Source organism: Palaemon carinicauda, chromosome 3 (assembly GCF_036898095.1).
Source record: "Palaemon carinicauda isolate YSFRI2023 chromosome 3, ASM3689809v2, whole genome shotgun sequence".
Lineage (NCBI taxonomy): Eukaryota > Metazoa > Arthropoda > Malacostraca > Decapoda > Palaemonidae > Palaemon > Palaemon carinicauda.
In genome coordinates, this window is record NC_090727.1 from 167,209,775 (window position 1) to 167,232,586 (window position 22,812).

The following is a 22,812-nucleotide window of genomic DNA, read 5'->3' on the forward strand; positions in this document are numbered from 1 at the left end:
ACTAGCGGTGTGGGTAGTAGACCCTCGCTAAATTTTAATGGCTTGTCATTTCAGCTACGCAGAAAGTAATACCCCTACATAAATAGCGTAGGTTTGTATTCCAGTTACGGAACAAACATTAAACAAGTGAACAAGACTGATAAAAGTTATCCCACCACAAGAAAGGATCACAGTCACTCCTATACTAATTGATTTATACTGGCTGCCTATTAAAGCAAGAATTGAATTTAAAATACGTACAATAACCCATCAAGTTATCAGAACCAGATGTCGCAAATATCTAAGAAAGTTGCTACATAATATGCACCTGACAAATAGTGCTGATACTGTACATATATAGTTACAGATGGTTCAAAATTTTAGAACCAAGATATACGTATATTGTAGGTTTCCCCTTAGACACCCAAAAGACTCAAAATAATAAGGCTTTCAAGAGAAAACCAATGTTTCTGGCTTTCTAAGTGCTTCAATAATGTGGATGACAAAAAAAGGAGCAATATATGGTGTGAAATGCTGAATACCCTGGAATGTGTACGATAATTGAATTACAAAGGGTCCTGTAGAGAGTATGGTTCTCCTGCAGTATAGAACCAGAAATGCAGCCCTAAAGAAAAGTGGGGTTTACACGGTCGAACGGTTCGTCAAATCGCTTCAACAGGCACGTGTTTGAAGTGATGTTCGAACATGTGAACGGGTTATTTGGTTGTTGAACAAGTTTATTGAATGGTTACAAGAAAGTCTGTTTTAGCCCGAGTAATATGTGGGGCTTCATTGTCCACAAACCTTATGTACAGCATTTGTGACTGACACCTCTTTGAAGTTTGACAAGCAGATTCGACAACAGGGTTCGACGGACCGTTCAACGTGTAAACCCCTTAGCTTACTATTCTTCCTTGCTTGCTTGCTTACCATCCTTCCAGCAGCAAACGGCACCAAACCCCTAACACTAACCCCAACCCTTACCGAGACAAAAGCCTGCTATATATATATATATATATATATATATATATATATATATATATATATATATATATATATATATATATATATATATATATATATATATATATATATATATATATATATATATATATATATATATATATATATATATATATATATATATATATATATATATATATATATATATATATATATATATATATATATATATATATATATATAAAAAAAAAGAAAAAAAAAAATAAGCCAAAGGTTCGGTGTCTTGCAAACCCAAAGGCTTAGCAAAGCGAGGACCCAAAGGAACATCGAAACCAGAAGCCAAAGGTTGGGTGTCTCGCAAACGCGAAGGCTCAGCGAAATAAGGACCTAAAGGCCCCAGGTTACGAGAACCCGAAGGAACATCAAAACTACAACTCGAAGGTTTGGTGTTCCGCAAACCCGAAGACTTAGCGAAACGAGAACTGTAGGTCACGAGTTGCGAGAACCCGAAGGACCATCACAACGGATGCCTGAAGGCTCCGGATCAACCAAGCCCGATGCGAGCACGTCACTAGACCCCGAAGTGAGATCGTGACTTGAACCCGGAGGTTCAAAAAGGCTTTTCCTCACAGCAGGAGGAGGAGCATAACCTGGATGATGAGGGGGTCAGAAACCCATCCACAAAACATCCAGCAGAAGCCACCCAAGGGGGAGATTGCTCAAGCCCAAGAAGCTTCCCCTTTCGAGAGAGGTCTATTCTCCCGAAGCAGAATATCCCTTAAGACTTAGCTTTGCTCCCGCCCTTGGGGGAGATGCGCAAGCATAGGGAGACCGCGGACCACAAGCGATTCTCTCACGAATGAGAGTTACACTCCCCCCCCCCGAAGGAGGACATCACCTAGGAATTTGCTTTCCCCCAGCCCTATGGTTAAAAAACGTAGGCGTATAATATGCTGGTCACTGATCAATCTCTTGCGGACGAGAGAGAAGTCGTCCCAAAGGAGAACCTTGCCTTGGACTTGGCTTTCCCCCAGCCCAAGGGGGAGACGCGCAGTCTTCCGCGACGAGATAGCAGCTGCTGATCTTCAAACTGTCAGCCATTCTCCCCGTAAGTGAGAAGGTTGCTAAACTGCTATTGATGGGAAGCTCTCCCTTGGAAGAGAGAGTAGCCCAACACCCGGGGAGGGTAATTTTCCATCTCCTGGACACAGACCTACTGGCAGCGCTCTCTGCTTCCCATTAACGAGCCTTATTCAAGTTGAAGGTCGACAGAGTGCTACCCAAGAAATGTAGCCGAGACTAGCTTCTCAACTGCCCTCACTCCCCCGCCTGAGCATGAGGAACAACAGATAGTCAAAAAGACAGACACTGAATCACTATCAGCAGGGACCTCATGCCGTAATGAAAAAGTCGTAACCCGCGAACTGCTCCCGAGCTGCCACAGGGGCGTAGGAATGTGCCAGGAGCGGCCGATTCCACAGGAATAAATGGATCTGCTTTCTTCGTCAGCTGATTTAGTCGAAAAAAGCAGAACAGCATCGCTATCTGAGGAACGATAAAAGTTATGATGAATTACAAGCAGTTATTAATTTCAACTTAAAAGTATTTAAACATTCGGGAGCGCCATCTAACCCGCGATTGGGAAAGGTGTACCTCTACAGAAAATCTGCTAGCCCCAACGTAAGAGGGAGAGATGCATGTAACACTAAGGGAGGAGTAGTATAAAACACAATGACAACTTCCTTGCAGCTGAAGCCGAGTGCGTAATATGCTGTCACAAACAGCAACTGTGATAAAGTTGAATATATATAAAAACATACGAGTGTTTTCGTATACATTTAACGAATAAGAAAAACAGAATGCACTGTTAAACAGTTAAATGGCAAGTCTTGCGGGAGATTGGCAGTATGAAAGGCCTCTACCGAGCCAGAAAACTAAGTGGTTACTCAACTCAGGTGTGTGGGTGAGCGGAGTGGCCAGTCTACCCCCCACACAATAACTAGTGGGTTGGGTGATTACACCACGCAAAAATTATTCTTGGCTCATCTTTCAGCTTCGTTGAAAGGTAATCCCTATAAATAGCGAAGGGTTTGTATTTGTGACGGAACAATTTAGTTTTACATAATAAGCAAATTAGTATAACATGCATTGATTTCATCAGTGAACACAAAAAAATGTATAAAATTCAGTACTGTATTATAAGTACTTAAATTACTTATCTTTTTAGTTTCAAGTTAGCACTAGGAATTTAAACACCAAACTTTTACCAGATATCTTAAAGGAACAATTTGGAAACAACTAACAGGTTGTATATTTTCAGCATAAATAATCGAGCAGTACCTAAGAAATCTTCAGTGGGGGTAGGGGGTATAACTGAGGACATATCTGTGTGGGGAAGGTGGGATAATATTCTTAATATTCCTGGTCAGGAATGAAGGGACAGAGAACAATTCAACAACAGAATAATCTATTATATTATTGATGGATGGGCAGTTACCATCAATTGTACACTGACTGTTTTCTTAACTGAATTTAACTTATAATTAATTTACAACACTAATTTTATGGTATCCAAACTCTAGGCCATAGGTTTATCAAGAATAATATGAACTTTGGCCATATTATGCACAAATGCTTATAACATACATTTATTAACTTTTTTGGTATTATTGTACTGTATTACAGGGCAATGTAACCTAGGGAAAAAACTTTTTTTTTTAAATAGAAAAATCCCGCTCTTCGAAAATGATACTCGTTCCCATCGCAAATCAATAGTTTCAGAAATACATATATCTATATCCCACGATAATGGGGGACCCCAAGTGGGAACTCTGGGTTTTGGGTGGGGAAAACATACTGGGGAAATGGTATATAATGGTAAAACAAGCCTTTTCTTCTCTATACATTACCTTCTTGGATAAACCAATGAAAAAATATGGTAACATTGAACTGCGCAATCTAACATTAGCCATGTTAGCGTAACATGCTAACATTTATTTTTTGTCATTCTACGGTTCGGTTGTAGACGTTCTCATTTGTACATAGCAGTTTTCGACCTTCTGCGCATTATCTCTTCCCCCCTGCGCATAGACTCCACCTCCACCAATAGGATTTCTTCTTCTCTACCTGTCAAATTTAAATATTCGACTTCAACCGCTTTATTCAAGTACTGTATATGACTTGATCCAGTACAACTATACCATTCCTTTTACGTAATACGCTCGTATACAGTATTACTAGTTTTATTTTCCGATACCTTATAAAATCAGCCCATTTTATATCCCCATTAAATATTTATACATTCCATTTCATCTTGCTACATTACTTTTATACATTTTGTTATTACCTTGTCACGCCCCTATTTAACATAAATACTTGCTCTGGTCAAGTTTCCCATTCTAGTTCATTCATGTTTACTCTCTAGAAACTGTTGGTTTTCCGTTAACCAATCACGAACCCATACGTATGGAAAGTTTGCACCGAGGGTGGAGGTTAATATTTCCCTACCTCCTTCCCTTATCTCTTAAAGTGGTCTCTTCATACCCCTTCCAACAAATTATTTCCGAGGAAACCTTTGTCCTAGTCAGGTCTTTGTTATTTCAAGTGAGTTTTTTTCACGTATTTGCGATGGAAGAAGTTATAGAAACTTGTAACGGCTGCAGTATTTAAAAGCATTTGCTAAATTTCATGGAGATATTTTTTACACGTCATCAAATGTTGATAATTTCCTTAAATCACATAATGTAATATATCAACATTTCCAGTGTCCCAAGTGCCGTTCCTTGCTATCGTACGGAGTTAAGACGTCACAGTCTCAACACCCCCGTGACCGACAAGTTTCGGCGTCCAGGTCATGAAAGTCATTCATTCATTTCTTTAATTTTAATGTTTTTAGAGTGCGTAGCTCAACATTACCTCTTGCCAGTACAAGTCCGGGGGCTTGCCCCCGGGCAAGGGATGTGACCTGGGTAGGGGGTCTGCGGCTTGATCCCGGTTAGGGGTTGTGACCTGGGAAGGGGGTCTGGGGGCTTGCCTCTGTTAGGGGATGTGACCTGGGAAGGGGGTCCGGGGGCTTGCCCCCGGTTAGGGGTTGTGACCTGGGAAGGGGTCTGGGGGCTTGGCCCCCAGCCAAGGGGTTGTGACCTGGTAAGGGGGTCTGGGGGCTTGGCCCAGCCGGGGGTTGTGACCTGGGAACTTCTAGGTTAGGTGGGTTTGTTAGGTTCTGTACCCTTTTATATAGTGTAAAGGGAACGGGGAGTCCTCAGGTTACGACGTTGATCCATTCTTAAGACAAGGTGTAACTCTATGCGTACTGTACTGTAAAGTATTGTATTATAATAAAATGTATCAAATGACAAAAACAGTACAGTACTAGAAAAAGAGAAAACAATTCCTTAACTCATGAATTAAAGTAAATAAAAAAAGAGAACAATTCCTTACCTTAATCCTAAGGTTGGCTTGCAAGGGATGGAGAGATAGGTTTATTGTAGAGAGGAAGCTGCAGAAGATGCTGGAGAAACTGGGGCAAAGCACTCTGCCAATATTCGTTGGCGTTTCACCGTTTTTAGACCGCTTAATATCTAGTTTCACTTTAATAGTGATAGCCTTTCTTTTCTTAGACGCACTACCATCAGAAGAATCTGCCTTACGCTTAGGAGCCATGACGAAAGGCAAAAAGTTCCAAAGAACGAGAGAGAGCACAGGCAAACACAACCAAAATGGTGTAGAACTGGAACTGAGGGACGCCGTCTTCCTCGCCCGCAACCACCACAAAGCGTATTCATCCGCTGCGCGCTAGAAATTAGTTCGCAACTGTTTACGTCGCTTACGACCCTAACGCTGTAAGACGGAACGACTCTTAATATTTTTTATATTTTTATGGGGAAGCGTTCGTAACCACAAAACAGCGCAAGTCGTGACCGGCGTAACCCGAAAACCCCCTTATGGAAAAATGCTTCAAAATACACAAGCTAATATTAGGTAACATTGCTAACGGTAGCAATGGCAGTGTAACATTGCTAACGGTAGCAGTGGCAGTGTAACAATGCTAACGGTAGCAGTGGCAGTGTAACATTGCTAACGGTAGCAGTGGCAGTGTAACATTGCTAACGGTAGCAGTGGCAGTGTAACATTGCTAACGGTAGCAGTGGCAGTGTAACATTGCTAACGGTAGCAGTGGCAGTGTAACATTGCTAACGGTAGCAGTGGCAGTGTAACATTGCTAACGGTAGCAGTGGCAGTGTAACATTGCTAACGGTAGCACTGGCAGTGTAACATTGCTAACGGTAGCACTGGCAGTGTAACATTGCTAACGGTAGCACTGGCAGTGTAACATTGCTAACGGTAGCACTGGCAGTGTAACATTGCTAACGGTAGCACTGGCAGTGTAACATTGCTAACGGTAGCACTGGCAGTGTAACATTGCTAACGGTAGCACTGGGAGTGTAACATTGCTAACGGTAGCACTGGGAGTGTAACATTGCTAACGGTAGCACTGGGAGTGTAACATTGCTAACGGTAGCACAGGCAGTGTAACATTGCTAACGGTAGCAATGGCAGTGTAACATTGCTTATGTTAGCATTCACAATACATACGTTATTGATGAGTGAAGTGACACGGAATTTAAAAATTTTAACAAAATATATAACAGGACATACATCTAAACATTTTAACATAAAATATGGAATTACTTTACTGTATTAAAGGGCAATGTAACCTAGGAAAGCTACTTTTTCTTATAGAAAAAATTACGCTTTTCGAAATCGACACTCATTCCCGTCGCAAATAAATAGTTTAAGAAATATATATATATCTATATCCTACGATAATGGGGGACCCCCAATGGGAACTTGGGGTTTTGGGTGGGGAAACGATATATAAACGTAAAACAAGCTTTTTCTTCTCTATACATTACATTCTTGGATGTATAATAAACTGAGGAAAAGACAAAACAGTATAACTGGATAAACTTTGGAGGCGCCGTTGCAAAAGCTATGTCTCATGAAAAAATACGGTAACCAGACCTGCCAACATGTGATGTAGATCAAATGTTAGCCTAACATGCCAACATTAGCAGTGTTTTTCAATTGATTTTTCTCATTCTACTTGCCGGTTGTAGTCGCTCCCGTTCGTTCGTTTGTACTGTACATAGCAGGTTTCGACCTTCTGCGCAAAAATCCTGCCTCCCTGCACAGATACTTCCTCCACCAATAGGATTTTTTCTTCTCTAATCATGAAATGTAACTTCGTCTTTTCCACCAGCTCTGTTCAAGTCTATTACTTGATCAGTTATGTAATGCCTTCGTATACATATTACGTTAAACACCATTATTACTCGTTTTATTATCAGATACCTTATAAAATCACCTCATTTTATATACCCAACAAATATTATTTATCATACACTCCCATTTTATCTTTCTATTTTACTTTTATACATTTTATTACCTTGTCACCCCAAGATTTCACATAAATACTTGCTCTGGACAAGTTTCCCATTCTGGTACATTCATGTTTACTCTCTAGACTCTGTTGCTTTTCCGTTAACCATTCACGAGCCCATACATATAGATAGTTTGCACAGGGGGTTAATATTTCCCTAAACCCCCCCCCCCCTCTTCCAACAAACCCTCTTCTGTGGAAACCTTTAGCCCAAGTCAGGTCTTTCTTAGTTCAAGCGGCGTCATTTTGTGAATTTTACGATCAAAGTTTTAAAAACTGTAACAACTTCAGAAATCCATACTTGAAAGTATTTAGGTGAACTCCTATGTTGATAATTTTCTTAAATCTCGTAATGTAATATACCAACTTTTACAGTGTTCCAAGTGCAGTGCTAAACTAAGGCAAAGCAGTTAAGACGCCACAAACTCAGTCACAACCCCCCCGTGACCCACAAGTTACGTCGTCACGGTCATAAAATTCATTAATTTCTTTAACTTTAATGTGTTAGTTTTACTATGTTTTGTTAGAGTGTGAAGCTCAACATTACCGCTTGCCAGTGCATACGAGGTTGATGTTTTATTTTCATGCGAGCGAAGTGAGCTAATGGCGGAACAAGAACCATTATATATAATGTTATCGTAACGTGAGTGAAGTGATACGGCTTAACATGATATATATAACCAAGGGCATTATATTGGGTTTGTGACCTGGGAACTTCTAGGATAGGTTAGGGGGGTTTGTTAGGTTCTGTACCCTTTTTGTACTTTTTCATATATTGTGTAAAGGTATATAGAAAAATTCTTTAAAATACACTTGATAATATTACCGTAGCATTGCTAACATTAGCAATGCCACCGTAACGTTGGTAACGCTGTGTATCATTGGAAACGTTGCTAATGTTACCGTTCTTAGTACATACGTGAGTGAAGTGACACGAAATTTGAACAAGTTATTATATTTAAGCATTTTAACAAAATATATATAATAGAAATTACATTTAAACATTTTAACAGAAAATATATTTTCCTGTGGAACTTATGTGATTTAATCGGTTTTCACCTTCATTTCATCCGTAATAACAGCAATCAGTTCGGCTACTTACAGTTAATCGAATTGGTTGTTCTGTTGGTTTGCGGTTGAAATGAAGGTCAAATTCGGTCAAATCACATTAATTACTACAGGAAAACATATTTTCAGTTCGAAATCAGAATCTGTAATACAGTAAAACTCTACCAAAAATGTTTTTCTGTAGAAAATAATGTGATTTAACTGGTTTTCATCTTGATTTCATCTCTAATAACAGCAACCAGTTCGGCTACTTAAAAGTTAGTCGAACTGGTTGATCTGTTTGTTTGCGGTTGAAATGAAGATCAAATACGGTCAAACCACGTTATTTACTACAGGAATATATTTATTTTCTGTTCAAAATTAGAACATGTAATACAGTAAAACTTTACCCCTTTTTTAATCCAGGTATATTCGATGGTAGGCCTACAGGCGGTGCCAGTCTAGTATGAGGCCTACCTTTTGAATATGGCCTACGAAATTCTATACGTTTTAGTGTGTGACCTAACCTGACCTAACAAGCCAGGAAGGCCACATACCAAACCAGAATAAAAAAGGTAAGCCACATACTAACCCGGCACACTATAGGCTTACATGCAACCTCCCAAGCACTTTTCAAAGGTTTAAAAGGCCGCATGAAGATATCACTGATATTTAATTTATTTTTACTAAAATATGTAGGAATGTATGTATATAATGGTATACCAGTGAGATAATTTAGTGAAAATCAATAATAGTCGAAATATCGACGATCAAACTCGCGCTACTCTTGTCTTCCTCCCAGATTTTTCTAAGTCTGTTATTGTTGACTGTCTTATTTTTGCTCAAATGAGCCCTGTAACCACTATAATCCGCAGACAAACTAGTCCACTATGACGTCTTCACGTTTGGCCAATCACAGTGCGACAATACATTTTCTTTCCCAATGACGTCTTAACGTTTGGCCAATCACAGTGCGACAATACATTTTCTTACCCATCACAGTGCGACAATACATTTTCTTACCCAGCCATTTTATTTCGTTCCTAGACATGGAGGCCGTAGCAAGCACGTCATCTGATATTGCACAAGAAATTGAAATTCCCATTTCTTATGCCAACTGTTTTTTAAGTTACGGTGAATTTGTTTCAGCCTATTCGGGGAAAATCGAAAAACTTGTGGATTTGTGCCAGACACACAATTTAATTTTGCAATATAAAAATTGTTCGCATTGTCACGAAGTGTGTAGGGTTGATTACAAGAAACATAGTTTAAGGTGTGATAAGTCTTACATTACGAAAGGATGTAGACGTAAGCGTTGTTCATATAAAGTGTCAGTGTTTGTGGGTACCTGGTTTTCAAAAGGAAAACTGGACATTGAAACTAATTTAAAATTTATAGTTTTGTGGGTTCAAAACTGGTTTTGCTACGAAGTGGCCATTTCTGAATTGAAATTAAATAAAGGTACTGTATGCGATTGGTCTTCATTTTGCAGGGAAGTTGTAATTAATTGGGTATTTCGGCGCAGCAAGAAAATTGGCGGCCACAATTGTACAGTAGAAATTGACGAGTCCAAATTCAGCAAACGGAAATATAATGTTGGCCGAGTAATAGACGGCCAGTGGGTATTTGGTGGTATTTGCCGCGAATCACGAGTTTTTTCTGGTCCCCATGGAAACCCGGGATCACACCCTGCTCTCGCTGATTAAGGAGAGGATCGAGCCAGGCACAACCATAATTTTGGACTGTTGGCGAGCTTATAACTGTCTGGCAGAGGAAGGTTTTAAGCATTTGATTGTTAACCACAGCCTTCACTTTGTTGATCCCCAGACACAGGCTCATACCAATACTGTGGAGAGGAAGTGGCGGGACGTGAAGAATTTAGTGCCGAAATATGGCAGGAAGAAAAAACACTTCGTCGGGTACCTGGCCACTTCCTACTTCAAGTTGCATGTCAGGGAACCATCGCAACGGCTTCACGTTTTCCTCAAAGCAGCAGCACATCTTTACCAACCAACAGTTTAAGGTAAGCTTCATTGATTTACAGAGTATATTATAATGGTGATAGTATAACGATGTATACAGCAGTACCATCACTTTGGAATTGGTTTGATGGATGTGTTAGGAAGTGGCCGTAAGGGGTGGTCGCAGGAGGGGCGAAGCCCCCCTGGTAGGCCTAGGTAGGGGTACAGGGCCCCTAGGGTAGGTTAGGTGGGTGTGTTAGGTTCGGTGGTGCCCTGAAAATCCCTGTGGCCTTAAGGGGGGGTCACAGGGGGCTCTCCCCCCCCCCCCCGGTAGGCCTAGGTAGTGGTACAGGGCCCCCAGGGTAGGGTAGGTGGTTGTATTAGGTTCGGTAGTGCCCTGAAAAATCATTTTTCTCCTCCTCCCCCCACCCAAAAACCCCGCTTCCCACTGGGGTCCCCCATAATTGTAGTAGTAGGTTTATGCTTACATTTTATGTGTAAGAGTTAAGTCTTAGTTTATTTTTTATTCATTTCCTCATGTTTCTATGAGATGTGCAACAATAATCTGGTTGTTTTTTGCCGTTTTTCGTCGTTAATACTTGAAAAACGGGTGCGGCCTTCTCCTAGATATTTCCTTTTGGTATTATTAGTTTCATCCATTATGGGAAATGTATTATAATAATATGTTTCCCTAGTACAGCACGTGATAACCAAATACTTCCTCTCAATACATTATTGTCGCTAATGCATACTTACGGAGAAAAAACTATTTCAGGTATTGAAGGTCTTGACTTTTTCTAAGTTTAGTGTATATCTTTCCAGGGCCACGCAAGGTACCTCTTGTTAGTTTGTATATCTGTTTTCATCCTACTTGGCTCCTCTCCATTGCGTAATGTGACAATATTTGCTTGAATGCGCATTTGCTCCTCCCACTAATGTCGCTCCTCCAATCAAAATACTACTGGGATCTTTTCAAGGGTTATTACTGGACGATTCATTTTGTCTCTTATTCTTGTTTCAAGGATCTGTTTTTCGTGCAATATAACATTGTAATCGATAGTATTTTGTTTTTTTTTCCTATTTCATTATGGGAAAAACTCCTGATTGTCGTTTGTTTTGGGGTTGGAAACCTGCCGGTTAAGTTTTCTCGTTACTTAACTGTCATGGATCCTCCGGTGCAGGTGTGCGATATATGTCGTTATTCTTATTTTGAAGTGATCGGCCGATTTCATGGTAATTATAATGGTACCCGACATTGTGAATCGGTTTCTTCGAGAGCATTTAGTGTTACCTACAAGTGTTTCGTGTGCTAAATGTGATTCGCCTTTACTTTTCCGTGAAGATAGACATGTGTGGTATTGTACAAAATTAGTGAAAATACCTAAAACAAAGAAAAGGCGTTTGTGCAATTATAGTGTTAGTGACTATAAGGGAACTTTTCTTCACGGGTCCCACCTTCCCCCGTGGAAATTAATTTTATTTGTCAATCACTGGTTGCATAAGTGTTGGGACCACCATTTTGTAATTAAGGGCCTCAGTATATCTCCTTCTACTAGTGTAGACTGGAGAAGCTTTTGTTCAGAAGTGACTGAATTTAGTTTTGATAACCAAGAGGCTATTGGTGGTGAAGGTGTACTCGTTGAGATTGACGAATCTCATTTTGGAAAACGGAAGTATGACCGTGGAAGGCCTCCGAGTGACAAATGGGTGTTGGGGGGTATTGAGAGGCAGTCCAAAAAAACTTTTATTGTGCCTTTAATTGACCCATTACCACAGAAGCGTGATGCAGCTACCCTCATCCCTTTAATTGAGAAGTACATTAAACGGGGCAGCATTGTTGTTAGTGATAAGTGGCGGGCTTATAATTCTCTGCAGTCTCTTGGATACGATCACCGTACTGTAAACCATTCTGAAAATTTTGTGGATCCTTCAAACCCCGACACCCATACCCAAAACATTGAACGTCTTTGGCGGGAGCTGAAGGAATGGATACAACGGCCTGGTAACCGTTGTGAATACTTCAGGCAGTATTTGTCACGTTTTATTTTTATACACAAATACCCTGAGGAGGAGCTGCTCCATCATTTTTTTTATCACGGCCAGCAAACTGTATCCTCCACAATCTGAGGCACAACGGGTTCCAGTAGCTATTGATGATTCAGAAGAGGGTCAACCACAGCCTTCCACATCATCATCGTCAGGTTCAATTTAAGGTAAGAAGTGACTTAACAAAATATATTAAAATTTAGCCCGGGGTAAAGGGGGGGGGTCGCAGGGGGGGCGGAGCCCCTCCCACCGGTAGGGATACAGGGCCCCTAGGCTAGGTTAGGTGGGTTTATTAGGTTCGGTAGTGCCCTGAAAATCGCTGTGACCTTAAGGGGGGGGGGTCGCAGGGGGGGCGCCCGCCCCCGGTAGGGGTACAGGGCCCCTAGGCTAGGTTAGGTGGGTTTATTAGGTTTGGTAGTGCCCTGAAAATCACTGTGACCTTAAAGGGGGGTCGTAGCCCCCCCCCCCCCGTAGGGGTACAGGGCCCCTAGGCTAGGTTAGGTGGATTTATTAGGTTTGGTAGTTCCCTGAAAATCACTGTGGCCTTAAGGGGGGGGGTTGCAGGGGGGCACAGCCTCCCCCACCCCGGTAGGGCTAGGTAGGGGTATAGAGGGAGGGGTGGTGGAACATTAATTAGTGCAAACATCATTGGACGCCCCCTCCCCCACCCAAAACCCCGGTTCCCACCTGGGGTCGCCCATAATTGTTGGGATAAAGAAGGGTATTTCTGCATTACAACATATGCAACAAAAACAATAAAAACATGGTTACAAAAACTGATTTTCTGGAAAAACTTGTGGTTTTAACTCCATAGTAAATCTCTAAATCGGATGGTTTGCAGTCAAAATAAACGTTTAATTCGTTGAAACTACACTATTTCTGATGCAACAAATACATTTTTATTCTAGTTTCCACATAATGGATGAAACTGTAAATTTACCTTACTTTTAAAAGTAATTCATGAATGGCAGGGGAAAGTCTAGTCTAGGCTATGATCAACCCAAGCGTGGCCAAGGTCTAATACCCCCTCCATCAAGCTAGGGCTAGGAAATCAATGCTTTTGACAACACAGGCTAACAGCTCCCAGGCCTCCCAACTTAGGATGGTGAAGTTGCAGACAAGAGCAAATCTCGAACCCCAGTCCAGCAGACCGCCATTTTGTAACCCTATATTTCCTTCTTACACTAGAGTTTTTTTCCCGTCCCTCAAGGCTCAAACACACTTCTCGAAATAAACAGAATGACGGATTGTCTGTTCACAGTTCCAGGTCTAGGTTCTGGGGTGAGGCATAGCCTTTGCAACGGTGCCTCGTGAAGTATTTTTCCAGGTACCTCAAAGCAAATGAACTGTGACCAGAAGTCATTTTAGCGGCGAATCAGCAAAACGAAATTCACTTGAATGCATTTGGAAGACTTTCGTACTCTTGATACGAAAGGTGACAAGTTCACCATGGGAAAACATAAGAATAGCGATATGCTCGTCTAACTTATTCTTGATTCGGTGTAACTGAATAATCAACTAATATAAAATAGGATAACTAAAACCAGCTTTACGTCCCACCCATCAATACCAAAAATACATACCATTAAGCTTGCAACACGAAATTCGTTCAAATAAAACTGCGACCAGGATATAATTTACAAATAAATAAAACAGGAATAAATATTAAACTTAAATCGTAGATCAGAGTCAATACAGATATTGACTCTGAGCCGCACGAGACCACATTTACGGTGAAGCTTCACTCCAGAATCCAGATGTCACAAAAAGCAGCAATACGATTAAGAAATGTCAAAATGATATATAAAAATACACATTTGCATATGCCACCCGGAAACCCAATGTATCTCGACAAAAGGATCATCATTCATCGAGATTGCTCTGCCCGCAAGGCCGCAACATGACACTAAAATTAACCTCATTGTAACAACAAGCTCTTCACTAACTCTTCAATGGTTACAAACCCAGAGAATATTTGTATATTCACTCATCATAAAACGTGATTCATACAATCCTCCTTTGCAAAGCGCATACCGCTAACCTTCGTAGTTTGATCAGTCAAAATGGATATTCAATTACTAAGATTGATTTGTAGGTTCCTAGCACCCTGACATCGGTCGTTAATGCCGATAATTACCAAATGCTATATAAACAACACTACCATCTATCACGAACAGAAATTTAGCAAATTCCTTCCATAAATCATCAAAATAATGAAATTTATAAAAGTCTTACAACTGGATCATACCTTCGATGTAAGTTGCCTGGTCCAAAAGAATTGAAATTGACATAAGATGTCATGTATATTATTTATTAATATTTGTTTCACAAAACATTACCGGCGGTAATTTGCACACGAAGCTACTATAATAATTTAAAATGAACTATTGCACGATAAAGTCAATTTTCCTAAATACGTCAGACGAACACTTACGATGTATTTATTGCTTGCCCAGACTTCCTATTTTCACGTTAAGAACAAACAAGTGATCCGGCTTCCAGGTGTCCTCGAGCAAATATACAGAAAACCATTCGTGCCCGACTGGTCGAGAGACAAATGAACTTTCCGATAGTTGGGCTACGTCATAGACAATGAGGCGACGACCGTCTGTCCATTGTTGGATATTTAGAGAATAACGAAGTACAATCTAAAGAAAATTGTATCTAGCGATGGCATTTTTATAATAAATTTACAAATAAAAATGCTTTGAAAATCATGTTTCCAGTTGTAATTTTCCCTCGGCCTTATCAGGCCACTACACGACTGAATTTCACAAATATATGTCTTGGTTTGACAACCAAATGCCCCGTACACGCGTTCAAACATTAGTTCAAACATGTGCTTGCCAAACCGAATTTGACAAACAGAGAGAGAGAGAGGGGGGGATTAAGGGGAGAGGGGGGTTAAGATGAGAGAGAGAGAGATACGGGGTTGAGAGGGGGTTAAGGAGAGGGAGAGAGAGAGAGGTTATGAGGAGAGAGAGGGGGGTTATGTGGAGAGAGAGGGGGGGGGGTTGTGGAGAGAAAGAGAGAGAGAGAGAGATGCGGGGTTATGAGGAGAGAGAGAGATGCGGTTTTATGAGGAGAGAGAGAGAGATGCGGGGTTATGAGGAAGGAGAGAGAGAGAGAGAGAGATGCGGGGTTATGAGGAGAGAGAGAGATGCGGGGTTATGAGGAGAGAGAGAGATGCGGGGTTATGAGGAGAGAGAGAGAGAGAGAGGGGTTAAGATATGAGAGAGAGAGGAGGGGGTTATAAGGCGAGAGAGAGGGGGTTAAGACATGAGAGAGGAATTGAGATATAAGAGAGAGGGGGTTAAGATATGCGAGAGAGGGGGGGGTAAGATGTGAGAGAGAGAGGGGGGTTAAGATATGAGAGAGGGGGTTAATATATGAGAGAGAGAGAGAGAGAGGTTAAGATGAGAGAGGGATTAAGATATGAGATAGGGGGTTAAGATGTGAGAGAGAGGGGGGGTTGAGGAGAGGGGGGATTATGAGGAGAGAGAGGGGGGGTTAAGATATGAGAGAGAGAGGGATTATGGGGAGAGAGGGGTTAAGATATGAGCGAGGAATTAAGATATGAGAGATAGGGGGTTAAGATATGAGAGAGAGAGAGAGAGAGAGAGGGGGGGGTTGAGGAGAGGGAGGGGGTTAAGATATGAGAGAGAGAGGGGGGCATGGTTGAAAAGAGAAGGGGTTAAGATATGAGAGAGAGAGAGAGAGAGGGGGGATTGGGGATAGAAGGGGTTATGAGGAGAGAGAGGGGGTTAAGATATGAGAGAGAGAGAGAGAGAGAGAGAGAGAGAGAGAGAGAGGGGGGGGGGTTTGAGGATAGAAGGGGTTATGAGGAGAGAGAGGGGGTTAAGAGAGAGAGAGAGAGAGAGAGAGAGAGAGAGAGAGAGAGAGAGAGAGACGGGGGGGTTGAGGATAGAAGGGGTTATGAGGAGAGAGAGGGGGTTAAGATATGAGAGAGAGAGAGAGAGAGAGCCTGACTTCGGCAGTACTTCGATGGGCATGGAACTTCATCTCGGCGTGTGGGCACATCAATGCCCTAAAGATGCAAGCAGCCTTCCTAGGTTTGCAAGCATTCCAAGAATGTTTAAGGAGACAGTTAGTAGTGTGGATGAGCAAAAACCATTGTAGTGGCCTATATCAACAAGCAAGGAGGCAGAAGGTATTTCGACTGAAGGTTTTAATGATGGGCAACCCAAATTCCAGATGTCATGCGGTGACGACTACCACCTATCTCCTGGAGGAAACACCTTAGCCCCATACAGATGGGTGTCATAAAACCTCACTCTTGGTTGGAAGCAGGGTGAGAGGTGTCACCATGTCGAGCACGAGCTATGATCTCGTGCCATCGTCGACGTCGGGCTCACGTTATACCCGAGATTTCAAAGTAACAACACCGTGGTTTTATTCTTAACATACATTTGTCTAATATCCTTCATGTACCGTAATTGATATTTGTGGCTCGTCCTCTCGCTTGTTTGACTTTGAAAGAAGTAACTCAATAAAATTTTAATTAACAATCTTTTGAAAGCAATAATTCATAGCGAATTGTGTAAGAGTACTGAGATTGTGAATTAAAAAGATCTATTAAGAATTGAGATCGTTCGAATGTCATTAGGTTTAATGGGTCTTTACTTGTGATTTGTTGTTGAAATATAAACAATTATTAACCAAAGCTGTCTCTGATCTTTATGTATATCAATAACTGTAAAATATCTCTGTCATAAGAGGTTAAACGCCTCTCGCTGCCCTGCTTTCTTTATTTTGAATTAATTTTGTGTACATATAACATCCAATGTCACAACATAGTATTAAGTCATTTGAAAAGATCTGTGATAATTGGTTTAGGTGGTTTGAATAAATATGTAGCATTTCCCCCGTTGGAGCTCTTGGGATCATAGCATCTTGCTTTTCCAACTAGGGTTGTAGCCTAGCTAGTAATAATAATAATAATAATAATAATAATAATAATAATAATAGGGTATTTTGATATTTGCTTTCACCTTTTATTGAAAATGAGACAATCTATTATCTGTTATGTAACGATTACTTTGACGCTTTTTCTCACAACACGGTTCACTTGGACAGATAATATATATTCATATATATTTTTTCATTCGGGTAATGAAAGATAATTTCATTCCAGAACATAAAAACTTGCATCACTAGGTAGAATTCTTAATCTTTATTATTTATGGTAGTTATACTTGATTTGAAATCAAATAAAAGACTAGGATATGAGGAATATATTTATCAACATAGAAAGTGGACCCTTAAAAAATAAGTTGATTGCTAGTAATATTTTCATCTGGTGGTTTATTTTACCTTTCCACTAAAAGATAACATTCAGTTCGATTATTCAAAGATGGAAAATGGATCTTTTTTTGTGAGTGCATACTTCGTTATGTAGCAAACGAATATTAAAATGATAAAACCGTTCAATAATTGAAAAACAATTGATATTTTATTTACTCCCAAAGCGTGATATTATATTAGATTTAAAACAAAATTCCAATTCCCGCTGTCTCTCTTTGAAAACCAACAGCCCAATTACTGGTCAAGGAGATCTACATCTCCCAAGTCTGGAACATTAGGAATTGCAGCCCTTAGATCGGCAACTGTGCAACAGTAGGTATACCCGTGGCCTAGGTCACCGAAATCAAAGTCTAGCCAAGCCAGGCTAGAGCATAAGTCTTGGCAAAGTAGTTCAGGTGCCTCGGTAATGTGAGGGTTGTTTATGCCAACGACGGCGACTGCTCGGTTCGTTACTTCCTCAAATATGACCTAGGTGAATATAGGAAAAGTTGAACGTTCTTGGTCAATCAAAATTAAGATCTTATTTGCGTTCTTTGCTATTGTAAATGATAGAGGATCAGAGTTTTACGTGGTGAAGTTCTTTATCATTTAAAATCAAGACTTTATTTGTGATCTTTGCTATTGTAAAAGATAAAGTATCAGAGTTTTACGTGGTGACGTTCTTTATCATTTAAAATCAAGACTTTATTTGTGATCTTTGCTAGCGTAAATGATAAAGTATCAGAGTTTTACGTGGTGACGTTCTTTGTCATTTAAAATCAAGACTTTATTTGTGATCTTCTTTGCTAGTGTAAAGGATAAAGTATCAGAGTTTTAAGTGGTGGCTCTAAGTTGTGAAACATAAGATGTCATATTAGAGCGGTAAATGCTTACTCGAGAGCGACAAGGCATAATTTTATTTGCATGTTCGGATAGGTTTTCTTCGCATTCAATTCTTTTGAAAACTACAACACTTGTAAACGGAAATAACAAAATCAAGAACTGACTAACCTTCCACGTCAGTGCAGGAGCTGGCACCACCTTTTTACCCTCGGAAAGACCCAGGTAGATTTCCACAGGATTTCCATTGACGTCATCAAGCTCTAGAATTCCCCAGCCACCGCTGTAGATGGTTAAGACGGTACCAAGCTTCTCGGCCAGGTCACGGACACCATATTCCAGACGCTGAGTGGGTGATGAGATTAATTGATTGTCAACATATACTATAAGTGTTTACTCATGGAGGATGAGTTTGTCAGTTTGGAGTTTGGGTGCAATGGTCTAATGTTGGGGGCGGGAGGTCGTTGATCGCTGATCTGGAACTCGTGGGGGTGGGGAAGATCCGATAGTTGCAATATCAAGTAAAATTTAATGGGTGTTAGACACCAAGATGAATAGAGAGATGGGGGATTGGAGGTAAAATAGAAGGCTAAAATGCCTGTTAGGGGCCAAAGGACTGCTTGGTGCCCCCTCCCCCCCCCAAAAAAAAATAAGAAAAAGAAAAAAAAAAACTTTATCTATTGCCCACACAGCACAGCCTGGGTTACACTAACAATGCCTTAAGGAATATTTCATGAATGGGAAACTAAAATGGACAAGGGCTCAGCTTAGAAATCCTTAGATAGTAAGTATCATGAAAGTGAGGTATGAGGTGAGGGAAAACACAGCCCAGGAGTTTGCAGTATTTTGGAAAATTTGCATATGGGAGAGAGAGAGAGAGAGAGAGAGAGAGAGAGAGAGAGAGAGAGAGAGAGAGAGAGAGAGAGAGAGAGAGAGAGAGAGATTCATGTTTGCAGAAAAATATCGGTTCCCCTAAAATCGTGGAAATTTGACAAAGTTAGAAAATAATATGTATTTTTCCTATCTATACAAACCAGTCCTAAGGCAATAGATTTTTAGTGCGAAATGGAACCGGCCGTTAAAATCGTTAACAAGGTTGTTAGAACATTATCACCCAGTTAGAGTTCTCTTGCTTGAGAGTACACTCGGGCACACTTCTATCTAGTTTCTCTTCCTCTTGTTTTGTTAAAGTTTTCATAGTTTTTATATGAAATATTTATTTTAATGTTGTTACTATACTTGAAAAATATTAAATTTTTCTTTTTTTTCTTTCCTCACTGGGTTATTTTCCCTGTTGGGGCCCCAGGGCTTATAGCATCCTGCTTTTCCAACTAGTGTAGCTTAGCATTTAATAATAATAATAGAGCAAAACCTACGGATAAGGTAGTCTTTGATATAGCAGATTCCTAAAGACAACCAAATTACATTTAGTTTACAGTTGAAATGTCAAAACAAAAGTAAATTTTTCTTACGTATCTTCCTGTTATGTTGTTTAGATAAAGCCAGATTATTATTATTATTATTATTATTATTATTATTATTATTATTATTATTATTATTATTATTATTATTATTATTATTATTATTATTATTATTATTATTGCTGTTGTTGTTGTTGGTGTTGTTACTATTACTAGCTATGCTACAACCGTAGTTGGAAGAGCATGATGCCCAAGGGCTGAAACAGGGAAAAATAGTCCAGTGGGGAAAGGAAAAGAGGAAATAAACAAACTACAAGAGAAGTAATAACAAATAGAATATTTAAAAATCATTAACAACATTAAATTAAATCTATCACATATAAACTATAAAGACAAGAGGAAGAAGATAACAAGATAGAAATATCCATACATTAATCTTACTAAGTTCCAATCTTGCAATAAAAGAACTTGATTTCTTTCGAAATAATTCCCAAATGAACCGAAAGAGATTTTTTTTCTCTAATACGCTGGAAAAAAAATTAAATACGCCTGTGCTCCCTGTGCGTACTTTCCAATTTCCGTTGTTGAAGGCTTGCCACTGCGGCAAGGCGTTGATATAGTAATAGGTGGCGTCCTGCTCAGGTTCCGTTGCGTAGTCAGCGTCAGGAGACATATGCCCTTTGGCGAAATAAAACTCCTTGGAAGGGTCGATGATGGACTCGGCTAATGCCTAGGAGAAAGTTCACTATATCATTGTTATGTTATTGGTGGGAAAATGTTACGACAATGACATTTTATTAGTGTGTAATATTCTCAACGCATATGCATACAGTATCATATATATATATATATATATATATATATATATATATATATAGGCCTATATATATATATATATATATATATATATATATATATATATATATATATATATATAGTGTAATATTCTCAACGCATATGTATACAGTATCACACACACACACACACACACACACACACACATATATATATATATATATATGTGTGTGTGTGTGTGTGTGTGTGTGTATATATATATATATATATATATATATATATATATATATATATTTATACATACATACATACATACATGCATACATACATACATGCATACATACATACATACATTCATGAGTGTGTTTATGTAGATAGAACCAACGTACAAAAAGTCAGTTAGAGAGTAAATATCTCAAAAGAGCAACGTAGCAACGTGGGTTAAATTTTAAAATACACTGGAAGGGCCAAAGCGGTTAATACTGTATACTTAAATGTGTCTGTATGCAAAAATAAAACCTAACCACAATCGTAAATCGATAAAAATATTATAAATCAAGAGATAAATTGATTCTATTCTCAAATCCGGGAATGTAATCAACTTGAGGTTTAGGAATCATTGTTACAATTCAAAACGGACTGACAAACTAAGATCGACAAGTTGTTTACTTAATGACTCAATTGGAATTAAAATTATTCATCTATCAATAAAAATCATCATCATCATCTCCTCCTACGACTATTGACGCAAAGTGCCTCGGTTAGATTTCGCTAGTCGTCTGTATCTTGAGTTTTAATTCTCCATTCAATCAGTAAAAACAATAAAAGTTAAAATAACCAAAGATAAAGCATGGATTGTCATTCAAAGATATTTTCACATCCTGAATCTGGATCCCTTACATGAATGATACTTTCAATATTACAACTTGAATATGCTCGAAATAATACTAACATTGTATAAATTATCATGTACACTACTGCAATGGTTCAACTAGTTTTTGAAAGTACCGACAAAATTAACAGAACACTAACTTCAGCAGTACTGATAACTCGACAATTTGTTCTTGAATATTCACTGTTACCTTTTGCAACGTTAGAAACATAGCTAATTAAATTATCAAACGTTACAATTATTTTTCATGTTAAAAATATTAAACTAAATGAATTAAGTTTTCATGAGAGGAATATTTTCATTAATGTTGCTAGAATTGCTATGACTACTGATATCGTTACGACAATTGAATAAACCAATAAATAAATCAGCTGTCCTTGCTCCAGTCCATTGAGTGCTTTTACAATTAGCGTAAAGACAAAAGCTAACAGTAACATAGGGTGCTATTTCTTACGTCATCTTTCAAGAGGGTCTTCATAAGTTCAAGCTGTTTATTCTGTGAATATACAGACACCATGGAGACTGTGAAAAATCCGGAAGAGGTTTTGAACGAAGGACGACTTGGCTCAATATCTTTAGCAGAAACACTGGCTCCGTGAATTGTGTTTTGCGTGAACAACGTTGTCTCACTCACTGGGTCGAAGCAGACTCGAACCTGGAATAACACTGATTATTGTAGGCCTACATACACAATATAAAATATAAATTATATATATGCATGCGATGTTCCCGTTATCAAATTTGTCTCAGGTAATAAATGTAAGAAACCGGAGATACTCAATTGCAATAAAAATATTAGGATATAAATTAATGTAAAACCGTACCGAAAAGTCGAATTACACAAGGCTTCATGAAATCATGATAACGAGCAAAATGGTTCCACCCTGGCAGGCCAAAATTAAGGGATGTCGAAGAACCTAAAAATGAATAAGAAAGTTATCTTATAATGGAAAACTCACCGATTCATAGAAATTTCCCGTATGAGCGATATCGAAGCCTATCAATTCGTAAATACCGTTTTCATCTTGGCCGCAGACTCCCATGTTTCTGTGTATTGACTCTCGAAGCTTCTTAGTGCAACCCAATTCGACTATGTTCCATTCCTAGAATAAAGGAATATGA

At 39.4% G+C, this 22,812-nt stretch overlaps 1 protein-coding gene and 1 long non-coding RNA gene across 4 annotated transcripts in view; both read right to left on the reverse strand.

Annotated features, from left to right (window-relative positions):
- The window catches only part of LOC137638754 (uncharacterized), a 69,299-nt gene extending 54,126 nt beyond the window's left edge, over window positions 1-15,173 (reverse strand). The window contains exon 1 of one of the 3 annotated variants that reach the window (XR_011044185.1): window positions 14,873-15,173. This is a non-coding gene — a long non-coding RNA (uncharacterized lncRNA). Of the gene's footprint in view, window positions 1-13,383; window positions 13,544-14,872 lie in introns of those variants that run through there. The other 2 variants (XR_011044183.1, XR_011044184.1) reach the window with 2 other exon arrangements.
- A 2,725-nt stretch (window positions 15,174-17,898) lies between these two features.
- The window catches only part of LOC137637994 (uncharacterized), a 10,390-nt gene continuing 5,476 nt past the window's right edge, over window positions 17,899-22,812 (reverse strand). The window contains exons 4-8 of the mRNA XM_068370087.1: window positions 22,650-22,793; window positions 22,145-22,345; window positions 20,572-20,733; window positions 18,754-18,927; window positions 17,899-18,231 (exon numbers count right to left, since the gene is read on the reverse strand). Of these exons, the coding sequence (XP_068226188.1) occupies window positions 17,998-18,231; window positions 18,754-18,927; window positions 20,572-20,733; window positions 22,145-22,345; window positions 22,650-22,793 (915 nt within the window). The 3' untranslated portion in view covers window positions 17,899-17,997. The remainder of the gene's footprint in view (window positions 18,232-18,753; window positions 18,928-20,571; window positions 20,734-22,144; window positions 22,346-22,649; window positions 22,794-22,812) is intronic.